This window comes from Chanodichthys erythropterus, chromosome 10 (assembly GCF_024489055.1).
Source record: "Chanodichthys erythropterus isolate Z2021 chromosome 10, ASM2448905v1, whole genome shotgun sequence".
In the NCBI taxonomy this organism is placed as follows: Eukaryota; Metazoa; Chordata; class Actinopteri; order Cypriniformes; family Xenocyprididae; genus Chanodichthys; species Chanodichthys erythropterus.
In genome coordinates this window covers 60,109,550-60,128,173 of record NC_090230.1, presented here as the reverse complement: position 1 = coordinate 60,128,173, position 18,624 = coordinate 60,109,550, and the positions used below count along the sequence as shown (strand labels likewise).

Genomic DNA, 18,624 nt, shown 5'->3' with positions numbered 1-18,624 from the left:
AAACAATTATTTTTTTAAATCAGTTTGAATGATTCATAAAGACTTGATTCATTACTGGATGAATCAATCTTTTTGAACAAATCTCTTGAATTAATGATTTAGTGACAAATACAAAGACAAATTAAGTCACTTTTTGCCACCTAGTGGCGTAACAATGTAGTTGATCAATCGTTATTTGAAGTGATTTTCAAAAGGTGATTTACTCTACTGTAGACATCATTATCTCAGTACTTCTGTGATCATTTGAATATTTGTAACAGAAATAATAATACTGTGTGATTTGAAAAGACTGTTTGTGAAGCTGTTTCATACATAACTGCTCTCTCTGAAGTATTGCCCACATGTCGCACCAGAACAATTTTCGGAACCGAAACTTATGATTTTCGCACTCTTCCAGTATTTTTCAAAAAACACTACCAGTTCTGAATAAAAAAATGACAGTTGAAAATTGCTCCATCTGGTATTTGTCAGAATAACAGGTAGTCCTACCCTAACTTGCGTGATTGGTTGAGACAGAAAGTTCATGTGCCAGGCCATACAATTTCCATTTATTCCTTTAGCAGATACTTTTATCCAATACAACTTAGAAAAGAGGAACTTCACAAGTAATTTGTCATACAGAAAGATCAGCAGTTGTCATTAAGCCGGGATAGTAGAATTTCATCTGGAAAAAACCTCTTGAAATGTGTCAATGTGTGTGAAATATTGACTGGTTGTGTAATGTTTTGTGTGGCTTCGTTTCCATTGTGGAGTTGATGGTAAATTGAAGAAAAAAAAAAAAAAAGCCTTAGGGCTTTACAATCTGTGTAAACGTCAACTGGTAAACACAGAGACGTAACATCTAAGTAGCCTGGGTGTTCTGCTGTGAAATACAGTAATAGCACACTGGCATTGAGCTCTCTGGCCACCATTTTTATTTAAAAGGTTGTCCCCCCCCCCCCAGAAAATGTGGTAGTAGCTTGATAGATAAACATCCACAGGAAGTCAGCACATTTCTCAAAGTGCACACATGTGGCAGATCTGAGAGTCGTACTGCTTCTGTTGTGCGTTCATGTGATGTAACGGTATGCTGATCATTTACGCGTATGCGTGTATGATCTTATTGTGCGCTAGCAGACGTCAGTAATAATGTTTCCTGAGCACACGACTCTCACTCTGTGCCTCTGTACAATCTGAACTGGCCTGAGCGGCTGTTTGCCAGGTTCTGGACTGCAGCCGTGCTTTTTAAGGGGGGTAACCAAAGTGCTCGCTTCCTGTTTAGAGTGGTTTTTGGCTTATTCCCATGTCAGGCCGAAAGTAGATGTGCGATTTAAACGGTAATGAAATGGGTAAAACAGTGACCCATTCACCACAAACTAATTGAAACTGTGGTGGGATTGTTTTCCATGATGCATTTGGGGTTGCATGGGTAAAATGTGGCTTCTGTTTACCCTTGTTAATTATGATATTTACTTTAAGATCAGTCCATCAGCATCCCTCCCTGAGAAAACAACACTGATGTTCTCAAATGCTTTTGAGATAAACAGAGCGCAATAACCTGTTCATTTCCATGGTGAGAGTGTTTGGAAGTACAGTATGTAACGGTCCCTTCAGAGCTTATCCCATGGCCACATAAGCAATTCATGCTGAAGACACGATACTGCGGACACTAGTGTGTTCCATGCCAAAGCTTAGTGTGAATAGAAAAACTGGTGAGACTTATCGTGAACTGTGTGTTTGGTGTAAATGTCCCGGAGTGCCTGTCATAGAGAAGTAGTTTAATTTGTTTTAGTTTGCCTAGTGGATCTTGGTGTACTGAAGACTTGGCATGGATTATGTTAACACATGAATTGTGTTGTAATTCACAGACAGCTTTTATAAGCGTAGCATAAAATGGATAAAACCCCAGAAAACTAGACTAAAAACACTTAACATATTACAATCAATTTATGTTAACTTGACTAAAAGCTTAAATACTTGTGTTCATCTAATTAGTAACAGGCAGTCTATTAAATTGAAAAACAAAAGGCAACTAAAGACTGTTGAACATTTTAGCAATTTCAGGTGCTTCCTAATTCTTTCATGGGCATTATTTTGCCTCTTAACTAGAAGCAAACATTATTACCCTTATAGGCATGTATATTAAATCCAAGTAACTAGTGTTGCACGATATACCGGTACTAGAAAGGTATCGCGATACCCTGCTTTTAGAAACGGTACGGTTCTTCATTTTATTAGTACCGGTACTTTGAGTGCCAGCTGTATTTCCTAATGTGCGACAGCAGGGAGCAGTGTGTGTGCAGCGCACTGCTTCTGAGGCACATCGAGTGCGTGTTTATTCCTGTCAACTGCGCAACCGCAGATGCACAAAGCAAAATATGGCATTATTTTGCTTACATTGCCGACAGTCAGTCAGGGCAAGCCCACGGACACCACAAAGCCCGTCTGCAAAATACGTTACAAAATAACGCAAGCGAAGGGAGCATCCAACTTGCCAAACATCCCGATTTGTACAGAGAATTTAAAGAGCGACAGGTTAGTGAATGTGATACCAGCGTTATGTTTATGTTCTCAAAAATTAAATGAGTGTTATTTATATTACTCATGCAAGCAGACATCCGCAAAGAGGTGTATTATTGAGTCTAATAAGTGATATCTGGTTGCTAAAATTAATTTTAAAAAACAAATATGTGAAGGGACTATACAATTATATTAAACCAATTTATGCTTTAATAACATTGCTCTAATTATTTACAGTAATCAATATTCTCACTGTCAAAACACTTACATGCAGGGCTTGATGACAGCCACTCCCACTAGCCACTTTGGCGAGTTGAATATAATTTAAGTTTACAGCCAAATGGTCGTCGAAGATCGTCGTAGCACAAAATTACAATCCAATCACACAATTCGTTATTTACATGCAGTTAGTGAAGGAGGGATAGGCGGAATTGCGCTGAATGACACACAACAGAAGCGCTCTCTCGCGTGCGCTCTCTGTCTCTCTGTCTCTCTCTGTCTCTCTGTCTCTCTGTCTCTCTCTGTCTCTCTCTGTCTCTCTGTCTCTCTGTCGCGCGCGCGATCAGTTTTCCACGCGTCTGAATAGTCAAATACACGTGCACATAGATGTCAAAATGTCCATCATGTGGAGTATCTCGCGTGAATACAGTCGGTTATGGCTTAAGTGGACGTAAACAGGTGGGTAATAACTGGATATTTGTCAGTTACGTCCATGCATTCAGCAGCCCAATTAAATAGGCCTGTCCATCATTAATGTTAATCAAACAACAAAAGCTGCTAAACATGTTAAATAAACCTAGTGTATCTGAAAAAAGATTATTTTTAATTTACTACTGTTTTTGTAATTTGCTTCTTTGTTCTTTCATATAGCATAACACAAATAACTTGTTCTCATACTAGCTCATGCTCATACATTGTCCACCTCTTGCCCACCTGTACATACCAGCTGATATAAAATGTAATCTTGATTTGGGTGGTCAGTCTGCATTTAAAAGTTTGAAAGCGTTTTAAATCTTCTAAATCAAGTAAAATGACTCAAAGTAATTTAAGCATAAAAAAGTCAGCTTTAATCATATTAAATGTAATTTACCAACATCAAAATTGTGGCCAATAAAAATGCTGAGTGGCTAGTTACTTTGGGAAACCACTAGCCACAGTTCTGTCATATGTTATTTATTTACTTTTCCTACTGTTTTAGGTTTTTGCCATAGTATCGTTTAAGTATCGGTATCGTGATACTGAAGTTGGGTATCGTATCGAAGTAAAAATTTTGGTATCGTGACAACACTACAAGTAACAATGAACACGCAACGATCAACTGATGTTAATTCAGCAAAAATATGAACTCTGAATTCTGAGCTTAAATTAAAGCCAGTAAAATTTAAAGCAATGATCACTTCGATAATAATAGTTACCACCATAGACTGCAGTTGAAATGCTTTATATAATGTAAATTTTATGGATGATATTGACCTTTTTTGCCATGTAAATAGCCATGATGCTAACATGGTGTAAAAACTTAATAAACAAACAAACCACCATAGACTGTTTAAAAAAAAAAAAGAAAAAAAAAAAAGAAAAGATGGACAACGCATCTCCGCTTCCTTCCACTGTACAAAAATGAAGCCAAAATCTCCCAGTAATGGTCGTTGCCCATTATGTTGTTCGGAGTCCGAGTCTGTGCAGTAGTGATCCTGAGGTGGAGCCGTGGCATCAAGGTCCAACCCACACTCCTGCTCCCGCAGACTCATTTGCAAGCACAGCTGTCAGTCATGCCTTGCTTTTTTTTTTTTTTTTTTTTTTTTATAACCTCAAATAACTAAAACCAAACTTACTGGGGAAACGAACACTTGAACATAAGTCTGCTTGATAAGAACTACCTAAAATGATAGAAACCATCTTTGGAAAAAAAATTATTTGAAGTGTAGTTGGTTTTTTTTTTTTTTTTTTAGTTTGGCTCGTATCCCATTTGATTACATTGAGAGGGCGGATTTATGACTTGTACTGCAGCCAGCCACCAATCAATGGGGCTACTGAAATGCTTTGGCTTCACTTCTCAGGACATGTGCCGTGTGGCACAATTGGTTACCATGTAATTTTTTAAGCTGCAACGCATGCTGGGAACTTACACAATATTGTGCAAAAAATTGTTCAGATTGCTCAATTTTATAATGTTAGGACAACATTTGGTGTTGATCAAGTAAGATCTAGAAACATGTTTAGTGTATCTTTAGTTCACACAAAATAATATACTGACTCCTAATAAAAAAAAAAAAAAATTTAAGCTAGTTGTTGTTTTGTTTTTTACATTTTAACTTATTGCTATTGGCAACAGCTTTTGCAACTAATCAACTATGTAAGGGTATACGTTAGGGATGCACCGAAATGAAAATTCTTGACACGAGATCTCGTCACACCCCTATTATTTCATGTACACATGAGAAGGGTCAAGAGAAGTTAAACATTTTAGTAAATATTTATTGCAGGATTTCACTGAACATATCAGACAACGAGGGTGCATGCCCCTCATCTGGTGCGGAGAGACAAGTCTTTTTTTTCTGTGCTCTGATCTCCTTCTCCTGCGCTGGGTGCTGTTCCATCTCCGTCTCCACGTGGGTTCTCGGCATCCATCGCGGCCTGGATAATTTCTCGTGCGCTCTGCTTTATTTCAGCATCAAAGTAATGGTCTTTTTAACGTGGATCAAGTACAGTCGCGATGAAGTGCAGAGGATCTGAATAGATCTCAGTGAAACGTGTGCTGACAGACTCTAAGAGTGTACTTTTCATTGTTTTCACTCCGTGGTCCGTCTCAACTACTTTGCTTAGGAGACGCTTTAGTGCTGCGATTAAAGGAATAACGTCCGCTAGAGATGCATCAAAGGAGCTGATCTCATGGTTTCTGTTTGCGTGATCACATCATTTCGGCCGTATTGTTTCGGTGATAAAAGTCTTTCGGCCGAAAACTGAAAATGCACTTTTGGGCCATTTTCGACCGAAAATTTTCAGTGGCCGAATATTCGGTGCATCCCTAGTATACGTACACCTGACCAAAGTTAAATCTTCACTGTAAACGCTCTATTATTGGCATTGGAGTTCATTGAAACTTCTTCACAAAATATTTTTTTTAATAAAAACCGATTCAAAGCCATGCCTTGAATCATTGGAATCTATAAAAACTGATCACCCAACTATTGTTAAGATTTTAATTAAATTTTCATCTCTTGAATCGTAGCATTTTAATATTATTTTCTGCTGGGTACCTGGCCACTCAGGAATCTCTGGTAATGAGCAAGCCAGAGATGGGCACTCGAGTTGTACTCAAGTCGCATTTTAACAGACTTAAGACTCGGACTCGACCTGAAATGACTTCAGACTTGACTCGACTCGGCACAAAAGACTATAGAATATTTTAAAAATGACTCAAGTTTTTTAGCCATAGACTGTAAAAAAAGATGGACGCCGCGACGCCGCTACCTTCTATTGTAATGAACTGAAGGTAAAACGGACGATGATGGGCGTTGACATGTTGGAACCTGGGTATGCGCAGAAAGACTCGTCAGTGAAACCAGGAGGCGGAGTCGCGGTATCAAACTTCCGCCCAGACGTCTGCGTCACCAAGATCAGATCACCTATTTGTTTTATTATCTATTGTTTATTATATTTTTCTTTTCCTCCTCCCTTTTTCATTTGGCTTAAACGATGCTAATTACATCTGGCAATAAGGAATTTACATTTATTTGAATGTTTATTAATGCACATTGTTCAGTTTTAACTAAATTACTCATAACTAGGTCAAAACAACATATCGTAATTGATGTATTTTAAATAAATAAATTATACACAAATTAAAATTATACTTGTAAAAAAATATTCTGTTTCTAGAGCAATAATATTTTTGAAACCTCTGTAAAGTTGAACTAACTCTACAGCAGATCGATTGCTGTAACATTAGACAGTGCTCTTTAATTAACTAGAGTAGGATTAGTTTTGTCCTGATAATTATTATTTTATACCCATAAAGATAATTAGTAACTGCCAGATTATGATCACCTGCTTTTTCCGTCATGGCTAACATTAGCCGTGTTATCTTGGCTAATAACATTTAGCTTATAAAGCCCACATTTAACGTGACCGAAAAAAACTCTGTCAGATCTGTAGGTCGGTTAGGACAGTTTACTGCTGAACAACAAATTTTGGTCAGTGAGAAATAACACAGAAATCAAAAAATAAGTTATTTATTCATCTTCAATCTCCCCTCAAAGCTCCGACAGTCCTCAGAGAAGCTGTCAACTGTAAATCGTGACAACACGCCCCGTTTCTATAGCACCAAATTGCTTGCAAAAATCACACTGATCACAAAAATGAACTATTGAATATATATCAGCATGATAACAACTACCTTAAATTACCAAAACCATCTTTTGGAAAATTTTATTGTATGTGTAATTAATTTTTTGTTATTTTGACAAGTGCCATTCGTTTGCATTGAGAGGGCGGGTTTATGACTTGTACTGCATCCAGCCACCAGGGGGCGATCAAAGAGCCCGCGGCTTCACTTTTCAGGATGTATGAGACACACCCGCTTTTAGCCTTAACTACTGATAAAATAAATAAAGAATTTGTGGTGTTTAAATGGTTTTCTAATATCTGCATCACATATATTTCCTTACATGTCGTGGTAGGTTGGACTCTTGCCATAGAATTTGATTACGTATGTCCATGCGCATATACTCCCAAATGTCATAATAAGAGTCCCATGCAACATAACGGGAGCCAACATGCCATATGTTCTTTCGTTTGGGTTTATTATCACGTCAGATCAGCTTGATGCACAGAATGTGCATCATCAAATTTTATGAGACATTGCATGAATTGCCAGCCTTTTAAAATATGAACAAAAAAAAAATCTACACTTTAAACCTAGCACTACGTTTTATCAATCTTCGTATTATTTGCAGCTTTTCTATTTCTTAATGTGTGTCCATAAGAAAGAGAGATAGAAAGAGATGTTAATCCATTTATTACTTAAAGCTCATATTTTAACATATCATAATCAGCATGTGTAGAGTTTTATATTGACATTCTTAAGCATTCCAAAGTTTGATCTTTTCTGATAATGACTGTCGTCAATAACAACGAAGCTGTATAACAAACTGTGACACCATCTTGTGTCCGTTTAGAGACTGTATTAAAAATGACTACTCGTGTTGCCAGGACGACTGTTTTGTACATTGTAATGGATTATAAAGCAAAAAACTGGATGTACATTATCCCTTACATCACAGGACCTTAATTTCAAATAAAACAGATTATAGAAAGATCATATAATTTTTCTATATAATACAACTAGGATAAACTAGGATTTGATTATGAGAATTCTTTTTAATTTTTTTTTTTTTTTTTTTTTTTTTTTTTAAATAACTCGGGACTCGACTCAGACCCGTGACTCCAGACTTGACTCAGACTCCAGATAAAAGACTTGTGAACATCTCTGGAACAAGCAGACAATGCTGCAAAAGAAGCATTGTCTAAAGAACCAGCAAAATGTTCTATACCCTTTACAGACCTGAAACCAGCTTTATCCCTTGTGCGGTCTTCGTTTTGGAAGTACACTCAGGGTCTTCGGGGTCTCCACAGACCCCAGGCAAGGCAACAAAATGTAATTTTAAAATAATATTTTAATATAAAATGGTATTTATAGGTGTCAGTTTTATGACACTATATATGTCAAATGACAACTAAAGTTCAGTTTCATTTGTTGAATGGAAGGCTTTATTTGGATTTTTCTTTTTTTCCCAGGTACTATGTCATTTGATTAATGGCTGGCGAAATGAATGCATTAAGTTTATTAAAATATTTCTTCTATTGTTATTTTATAAACTGTGGTTTCAGCATTTAGTTAAGCATGCTGTTCTAGTTATCATGTTCTCAAAACAAGACTTTTAGTCTTTGATCTGGTTAATGGAAGAAGAGGGACTTGCTTTGCCTTTTTCATAGTCAGTTTCTTTTCAATTTCTTCTTAATTTCAAGAGAATGTGTTCATATTCTGGAATGTGGTAAAGTGAGGGATGGGTCTGATCTGATACTTGTTCAGACAAGGAGTACATCCACTAAATGGTTCATGTGGGAAATTACTTCATTTGGAAGGTCGATTCATTATTAGAAATGTACAAATAAGCATAGTTTGGAGACTGCAGCTCATATTTACAGTTCGGCAAGATTGCAGTAGTACTGTGAAATGTCGAGGTCTTTTATCAGCAGCAAGAGAGAAATCCAATCAAAACATTGATGCATTGTCATTCTCCAGCCTAACTTTGTTACGTGGGTCTGTTGAATGACCTGCTGGAAGCATTTCCAGTAACTGGGAATGTAGCAAAGCATTGCCTCTCTGGAGGTTGGTGTCAAAGTCTGATATGAGCTTCTAAGATTAAAGCAGGTCTGCGTTTGGTAGATTTCACATCGCACAGAAAGAAGGAAGAGAGATGTTATAAAAATGCACTACCGGTCAAAAGTTTTTGAACGGTAAGTTTTTTTGTTTTGTTGTTTTTTTTTATATAAATGTTTTTAAAAGTCTCTTCTGCTCACCAAGGCTTCATTTATTCAAAAGCTTTTGAAACTTTATAAATGTCTATAATTTTGATCAATTTAATGCATCCTTGCTGAATAAAAATTTCTTTCCAAAAAAAAAAAAAAAAAAAAACTCTTACTGACCCCAAACTTTTGGATGGTATTGATAATGTTACAGAAGCTTTCTATTTCAGTTAAATGCTGTTCTTTTGAACTTTCTATTCATCAACTAATCCTGAAAAAAAAAAAAAAGGTTTTCAACATTGATAATAATAATAATAATAATAATAATAATAAATGTTTCTTGAACAGCAAATTGGCATATTAGAATGATTTCTGAAGGATCATGTGACACTGAAGACTGGAGTAATGATGCTGATAATACAGCTTTGCCAACACAGAAATAAATTGCATTTTAAAATGTATTCAAATAGAAAAGTTATTTTAAATTGTAAAAATATTTCACAACATTACTATTTTTGCTGTATTTTGGATCAAATAAATGAAGCCTTGGTGAGCAGAAGAGGTTTCTTTTAAAAACATTAAAAAATCTTCATGATGATGCCTTTAATACCAAGATAATTGGCTCATTTTCCCATGAATGTATTATTATTATTATTATTATTATTATTGCTGTTATGTTGTTATTTTTATTATTGTTATTACTACAACAACAACAACAACAACATCAAGAGTAACAGTTATTATTAATGTTATTATTGTTGTTATTATTATATTATATTATATTATATTATATTATATTATATTATATTATATTATATTATATTATATTATATTATTAAACACGGTCTACAAAACTAAATCAAAATTGAATGGTGATCTATTCGCTTTGTTTCCATAGCACATTAACAAAACATTTTAATGACAATAATAACAATACAATTAAAATTTACTATTATTAATAATAATGTTATTATTACTAAAATTATGTAGGCCTAATAATAGTCTTTAGGTCCAAATACAGCACACTAATCATTCATAAGTCAAAGAAGCTTCAGACACTAAAAAACAAAACTTGTTTAACAAGAAATATTGATTCTTCTCATTTTTTTCACTATTATTAATGTATAGTCCACAAAAGAAATATTAAGCCAATAAATTAAAATAGTTTATTCTGTTATTAGCATATGTTGAGGTAGATTCAGCTCTTGTTGTGTCTGAGAGAATTAATGTGTTGTGCTGCGTCAGATGCTAAAAGCTCTATTTTTAATGATTAAATTAATAATCGAATAAGTAAACTATTGCACTCCTGCGTGCGATAATATTGTGTATCAGCGATATCACAGGCTGATGATAGAATGACATGACTATGGGGCATATCGGCTAACACTAGTATGGTGGGTCTGTGAGCTGTTAGCTCCGAGCTGTTCCCTGTTGTTTTAGTTTTGTACCGGTGTGCAGACACCACAGCCACAATGAAGCCAATACATAGTGATGTCAGCAAACTCACTGTATCAATCAAATACATGATCATTGAGAATTTGACCCAAATTTTGAGAGTAATGACCACTTTATAAATGTGGGAATTAATAGTCCAACGGGAGTCACTCACACTTTTCCTACCTTGTGATGATTTATTGACTCTAATAAACATAGTAATGTTTTGCTGATTGCTATAAACAAAAAAACAAAACAAAAAACAAAACATGGATGCCTGAAGTTCAACCAATGTTGGCTATTTTTTTCATTGTAAACTACAGTTGACAGGAGAGCTGTTTTATTTTCTTTAAGCCTCTGTGCTCTCTCTGTGAAGCATGACATAGGGGCCACTGCTAGAATGCAGGGCCAGTGATTTGTTAGAACAGCACCTGGAAGTGAGAGATGCATGCTTTAGATGTCATCCGGATTAACAACTTAACTACTCACTACAGTTTGTTCATACAGATTTAATGATGTGGTTGAATCTACTTGAAAAGGTAATAAATCAATTGTATAATAAATTAGACTGAATTTTGTAACTATCACAAGCATGTCCAAAATGACTTATTTAATGTTGTTTTTCATAGAGTAATTCTAATTCTAATCTAATGGTTGTAATCTCTTGATTTTCATTTTAGTAAACACCAGATTAGTTAGGGCAGCACTTGACAAATTACAGCTCGTGAGGTGTTTAGAGTTATTAGAAGACATGGTCTAGGTCTCGGTTAGGTCACCATGATGTAAAAATGTCTCTTTACTTTTTAAATTCACATTCCTGGTCTTATAGCATGAACTGATTAAACATTCACAATATCACACTTCATAAGTTACAACTTTGTTTTTTTTTTCACCTGACATTAGATCACCTTATCTTAAAAGACATTGAATTTTATGCTATGCTTTTTGTGGTTTTCATTGAATATCCTGTTTATCTCATCACATTATGAAAGTGTGTGACAAAATAATAAATCAGAATTCTTACATTGGTTCCATAGCGGTTCAACACACAGATGCAATCTTTGTTGGTATGTATAAGAGCTGCACTGGTAATCGCTAAAAGAATCATGATCTCAATTCAAACACCCGCTTATTTCTAAATGACAATGATTTGGCTATTAAATGTCTACGAAACATTATTAATTCAACTTAATAAAATATATATATTTTTTTTTCATAGAATGTAGCATTTAACATTTTGTTAAAACTTAGTAAATGTTATTTAGTTGTCTGTTCAGAATCATGGGAGAATTGTGATCTCTGTTTTAAACAAAAAAACAAAAAAGATTCTCAATTTATCCAGAATCGTGCAGCTCTAGTATGTATCAAAGTTAGTTGAGCGGGACTGTCTTGGAGGACAGTGCTGGGGTGTGTGTGTGTGTGTGTGTGTGTGTGTGTGTGTGTGTGTGTGTGTGTGTGTGTGTGTGTGTGTGTGTGTGTGTGTGTGTGTGTGTGTGTGTGTGTGTGTGTGTGTGTGTGTGTGTGTGTGTGTGTGTGTGTGTGTGTGTGTGTGTGTGTGTGTGTGTGTGTGTGTGTGTGTGTGTGTGTTGTCTAGTCTTTCATGTGCCCCTCACTGAGCCTCACTGATTCATGACGAGCTGTTGAAAAGCTCTAAAGCTCAAACAAAGCAGCGTTTTCATTTCCTGCCCGTATCCCCCTCTAAAACCCTGTGCCACTGCCGCTGAACTCCTGTTGGACGCTGCACTCATATTGATAGATTGGTCAAGTGACGCCCCGGTGCCCTTGCCACATGCCACAGGTATATCGCAGATGTATAATTGATAGGGGTGTAACAGTTCTCTGTAAAAACAAACAAAAAAAATTTAACCATACCGTTCTCCACCCACGGTTCGGCACGCACTGACGATGCATATATAATATGGTTTGTTGAAAATGAAAATGCGTAAAACAGACAAATGGAGTTTGACTAATGTATGTCTCTGTCGATGGATATGCATTCTGGCTTCCCAATATGTTACAACAGTGATGATCAAAAAAACGTGGGCAGAACAGTCACTCTTTGTATAACTTTGTTCAATAAGAGTGCTGCATGCTCTAATATGACCAGTCATTTATGCCATCATCACCTGGGGTCCACACTGAGACGGTGGTTTTGTCCTGCGAAAATGGAGCTTTTTGAAAACACACTCTAAGTGAACGTAAACAGACGAGAAAGACAATGCATGTGTACAGTATCAGTGTACTGGATCAGTGCATTGTCTTAAAGTGACAGAAGGCTAATATTCCTGCTGTCCGTGTTTTTAATGTTAATCAAACAAAAAAGACAAGGAAATCACTCACTGCTCTTGACTGAATAGCTTTTGTAACTTTTGATAATGATTAAACTTTAATTTATACATTGAAGATTATATGCAATGTTATTTTACATTTTGATTACTTTATTCAATTTCTGTGCCTGAAATTTACTGTTAGATACCTAAATAACCTAAAAATCACTGTTTATATTATTTTTATCCTTGCTCTATTGTATTTATTTGTGCTGTTGCTTGTAGTTTGATTATTTGTTCTTATTTTCTTTTATTTTAATTTGACAGCAGTCCTTTTTCCCCTGAACATAGCACATACTGAACCGTACCAAAACAGTGACCCGAAACCGTGATAAAAACCGAACAGTGGGTAATCTGAACAGTTAAACCCCTAATAATTGACGCAAATGTTTGGTTCAGTCTGACTTAATAACCAACTGATGTGTGCTGTGGCTTTCTCCCAATAGTTTTTCCAACTGTGCTCAAAAAATGGTTACAGCCTTGCTTCTGAGTGTTTTTCTTGCCCTACCTGGACAATTTTGAGCTTCATGTTGTCTATCAGAAATTTTTATTTTCTTCATTTAGCCTTTATTAAAATGTATAATCCGTTTTTTACAGTAAGTAGCTGTAGTAACAGCTAATGCATAGTTGCCAATTAACTTCTCCTAACTTGGTTGAGATGTGGAGAGAGACTGTGGAGTGAAGTCTCTTCAAATGTATCTTGCATAAAACAGCAGACCTTTTTTTCCTTGTCCAGTTCTCATGCCTTGTCGATATATTGATTGACCACTTTTCCTTCCCATATTTAATGCTGAGTGTGTATAACATAGTGGACACATTTACAGGCTGCTCCAGAACAGTTAAAACATTGACTTGCTAAAGTGATCTAGATTAGCATTCTTACTATGCACCCTGTTAAGTGATTCTGCTGTGAATTAGGTCACATTATTTGCTGTTATTATTTGCTGTCATTATTAGTTGTAGAATAGTGTTTTAATTTGAATATGCTTTTTTTTAACCACTGATCATTGTGTGGTAACAAATAATTGCTGACTGTTATTCTCCCCCCCCACTCCCCTCTCCCCTATCTTTCAGTGTTATTCGTAAAGAGTTAAAGGTTGTGGTGATTTTATGTGGACGTGAAAAATATTAGTATAGTGCTGCCAAGTCATTACATGTCTAATACAGTATGTCCTGAAGCCCAAGTCATTACATGTGTAATACAGTATGTCCTGAAGCTGTTGGCCATCAATAATCACCACTCAATGTTACCCATATGAATCCCATCAACACGCACCCATTTGGTCAAGGACAAGTAAGAGGACGTACTGTAAGCTTCACATGCCCTTCCAGCGGGAATGAATATCCTAAAGAAATGTGCTGGTGTGGAGTGAAGAGAGAGACCTGAATCTAATCCCACATCTGATCATTCTGTTGGGAGTTTTATCATCGCTGATGATGAGAGAGATTCTCCCTGTATTTTAGTCCTCAGAACGGAACACTCCCATTGAACCTCATCTAATGGATGTCAATACGGCCCCCGGCTCTTGCATTTGCATCAAATTGACGTTTGCTTTTTCCACATACTAGTCAAAACCAAAGCTTTGTTTGCTAGTGCTGTGTGCTGGGACAGGATGTTGTAAACTTCACACATTGTCATTGTAAAGTCTCCCCCGCCTCTGTGTGGATGTCCACGCAGGGTCATTTATATCCCAGGAGCTGTAATGGGGCAGCTGCCTTCGTCATGGCATTGTTTCTGTGGAGGAGGGACACTTCCTGTGTTTGACCTTTTACAAACACAAGGATAACTGTGTTGCGGTGAATATATGTTATGGTTTATCTAGTCTCGAAGTCATGAGTATTTTTATGTTTACAGTTCATTTTCATTTGGATCAGTGCAACTTATACATAATTATATCTTCTTTAGACAACAGCATTAATATAATTGTTACCTAAATGTTTGATCATGCAGTGCATTTTTGTTTTTCCAATGGGGCAATAGCTTACACACAGCACAAGCTACAGGAATTACAGTAATAATCTTTAAATTAAATTAATAAATTGAATTAATGTAAGGTAGCTCTCCAGGAGCAGGGTTGGAGACCTTTGGTCTAGAACAGTGGTTCTCAAACTTTTTTCCCAGTGGGCCGCACAATGGTCCAAGTGCAAGTCTCATGGTCCGCATATAATTTACATATGACGTCACCAATGCAAACCAATCAGATTTAATGTTATGGTATTAGCAGATAATACTATTTTTATACCAAGATGTTGCACACAATAAATAACAAATAAAAACTAACTTACTGACATTAGCTTTACAATAATAATCAGTAATGCTCAATGAACACACAAACTGTATATACATCACTTTAAGTTGCTATTTAATTCTGTATGACTGTATGACTCTCTTCAACAGCATCGCAATAGTCACCAAACAATCACATAAACACCTTAAAAAGCAAATGTTACTCAGCTCTTTTTACAAACAACACTGAGCGCACTGTAGGCTAATTACAATCTCTGACGATATCAAGCATTCTGTCATGTCGCAATCCCTCGCGCAGCATCGGATCCGTGAGCGCGCGCAGAGTTGGGCTCATTCCAGCCGCGGGTGCGCTGATGCGGTTATTTTTACTGATTTAAAATACATCAAACACATCGAATTCACAGTTCAGTCTTTTGAAATTGTAGGTTTTGCTTGTCAAGTACTTTACTACAGAGCAAACAGGAAGGCTGCCCATCTCGCTCATTAGGCCTAACAGCAAACTGATTCTTCCATTCTTCTTACCTTTGCTGCTGATGCTGCGACTCTTCTTGTTTGCATGTGTTCCTTCATTTTATCTTCCACATTTAGCTTTTCTCCTTTTAATAACAAATTTGACCATTTTGAGGCTTAAATTTACAAAATTAATGGCTACTGTTTGAATTCTTCTATAAGCGCGCACTTGTGTTTGTTTCGTTAACTGAGTGATTGCGTCATTAGCCTACATTGCCTGAAGTCTGAAAATAATAAATGCTCACCAAAATTTTGTATGACAAATAAAGCATTATAGCTCATTTATATGTATTTAATTCACTTTAATTTAAATTTTAAAACAAAAATAAATTGTATGCTAATTTTTTTATTATTATTATTATGGTCGGCATATCGCGGGCCGCATTTACATTTGTGACGGGCCGCAGGTTGAGAACCACTGCTCACGTACCCATTCAAAAGCTTATTGCAGTGAAGTGTCAGGTTGCGTTGCGCGACTCGTGTCCAATTACATCAAAAGTATATGCTCACTGGATGTCATGGCAACTGAATCACGGAGGAAAACTTTAAATATCTCGCCTTCGCTTTAATTTCGGACCATCTCCAAAAAGACATAAAACACTAAACAAATGATTTTGACATGCGTTTATCAAAGTAGGAAATCCAGATTTTTAATCCCTCACACACAATTACTGCTGTTGAAATACGAAATGGAGGCGGGTCCGGATTGAATTCCCTCCGGGTCCAGATTCGGACCGGAGTCCGGACTTTGAGAAGTGCTGGTCTAGAGCAGTGGTTCTAAAACTTGTTTGGTCACATCCCTCTTTAAACCTTTAAAAAAATCTTAAATTTAAAAGCATGCAATGAAAAACACCTGTAATAGTTTCACTTTTTAACATCATCAAATTATTGAAAAATAAGGCACTTTTAGTGAAAGTACATGAGGACAGTTAATGAACATAAAATAAAACAAATCGCAATATATCTCCTTTCTTAGAGTTACGCAATATATTGCAATATATCGCATCATAACCCCTGTATCGTGACTCATATCGTATCACCAGATTCTTGGCAATACACATCCCTAATAATCAATGGCTGCAGTGAGCTCTTTTGACAGCGTTCACTGTAGAGTACCTCAAGTATGACGTGTTTTTAACATTTTAGGACTTCCATCGCCGTAAAGTCTATGGGTTTTTTTTGAATGGGTTTTTGCTAAATTGCCTGAAATAAGGTCTGTGATTAACAAAGCCTCTAAATATTTTCATGTTTTGATCTATGACATAACATTATTATTATTTTTTTTTTTTTAAACCTTTGTGTCTTAAAAACGGCAGTTGCTAACAAAATTTCTAAAAGGGACTACTGCCTTTGGCGGGGACTTTAGACGTCATCATGACAAACAGGACATTTGGACAGCATTTCTCATTAAAAGTGGGATAAGTATTCATACACAGCGCAGATCATAATCAGCGAGCATGTTTTTTTAAAAAAAATTGTTTTTTTTTAAATAAAGTTTGAGGAAGGTTGTTGGTGGTGACATTGATCCGCGACCATGGTGTGCTATAGCCTACAGTTAGCTTTTTATATCTGATGACTTTATTTAGGCTTCAAAATGTATAAATGTTGTGTTAACTTGTAAAGATTATCTTGATAGACAAAACGTGTAAGTGTCATAACCCTTTGTTAAACACAGCTTATTTTTTGCAATTTTCCAAAAGTCTATGGGAAAAATGCATAGGCTTTAGATCGAGGGAACGCGTGCGCCGATAACTTCCGGGTTGGCCTACAAGAACACGTCATCCCTGAGGTACTCTATAGCAGCTTGTGATGCCATCTGCTGAACAGGTGCTTTTCTATGTCTGGCTTGTTCAGACGGTGACAAGTCAACAGACTGAAGAAGAACGATTCAGTGAAATTGCCGTTTAGTGCTGCTTTATAAAGGCAGAGCGCCAACCGCTATTCACGCGCTTGAATGCCATTGCAATTGCTGTTTTCTGTTTTGATTTTGTTTGTTTTCTGCTGATCTCCCGCGCCCCCCCGCAGTACTTGTGCACTAGAGCGATTCATCAGTGTATATTATTCCATAGAAAAAAGTCTTCACAATTAAATGTATTAATGCTTGTATTTATCTTTGATTGCAGGAGCCTTTTGAGGATGGGTTTGCTAACGGTGAAGAGTTGACCCCTGCTGAGGAGGCCGCGGCTAAAGAGGCGTCCGAGTCTAAAGGAGTGGTGAAGTTCGGATGGATCAAAGGAGTGCTGGTAAGGACTTGCCTTAAGATGAGTTATCAAGTCAAACACCAAAGTAGAAGTCAGTCGAGTTGTAGATGTATGAAACTTTGGAAATAGAGCGTCATTTGACTTGTGAATTGTGGCAGCCACTCAAAATCAAAGAAAGGAATGTGGGTGATGAGTGAGATTTTTCTGCTGTGGGTGATAATTGGTCTTTCTATTAGTTTGCTATATCTGCTGCCTGTAGAGACTCATATTAGAGGCTGAATGTTAAATTGTTGTGCTGTTGTAATGTTTACCATGCTAATGCTCTCAACAAGCTGTGGCTTTGCTCAGTACAGACTCTCAGACACGAGTGGGGGGTTATTTGAATCCAGTAAAAGCTTTATGGTTCACAGATCAGCTCTGCTTCTTGTCTCTTGGTCAATATTTTGACAGGTCTTCCTCGTCCTTGAAATTGTCCTCATTTTCACCTTCCCAGTCTTAACGTTTGACACCAAACAGCTTCTCATAGTGTCGACAAGTGAAAATTCATTTTCATCCAAAGTGTCTTTCAAACCACGACAGGAATTCATTCAATGTTTGAAAACATTATGTGTTCAAATGTGTTTAGATGATTGTTTTGGGTTCTCACTCGACAGCCTTTGCTGCGTAATGTCCATAACCTCAGAAAAAAAATGTCAACTCTTCCCTCAATTAAAACTAATAATAATAATAATAATAAAAAAAAAAAATAAAAAAAAATTGTAGGTAGAGTAAGGCACTTACAGTGAAAGTAAATTAGTTTGTTCTGCTTACTATCGCCACAAGACTTAAACATTGTTCACATGAGACTAGTGTGAAAGAATCACATATTGATCTG

General features: G+C 36.4%; 1 protein-coding gene across 2 annotated transcripts in view; it reads left to right on the top strand.

Moving 5' to 3' along the window:
• The window catches only part of slc12a2 (solute carrier family 12 member 2), a 91,139-nt gene that overhangs the window by 41,637 nt on the left and 30,878 nt on the right, over nucleotides 1-18,624 (top strand). For both annotated transcript variants that reach the window (XM_067398448.1, XM_067398449.1), the window contains exon 2: nucleotides 17,673-17,792. In XM_067398448.1, the coding sequence (XP_067254549.1) occupies nucleotides 17,673-17,792 (120 nt within the window). The remainder of the gene's footprint in view (nucleotides 1-17,672; nucleotides 17,793-18,624) is intronic.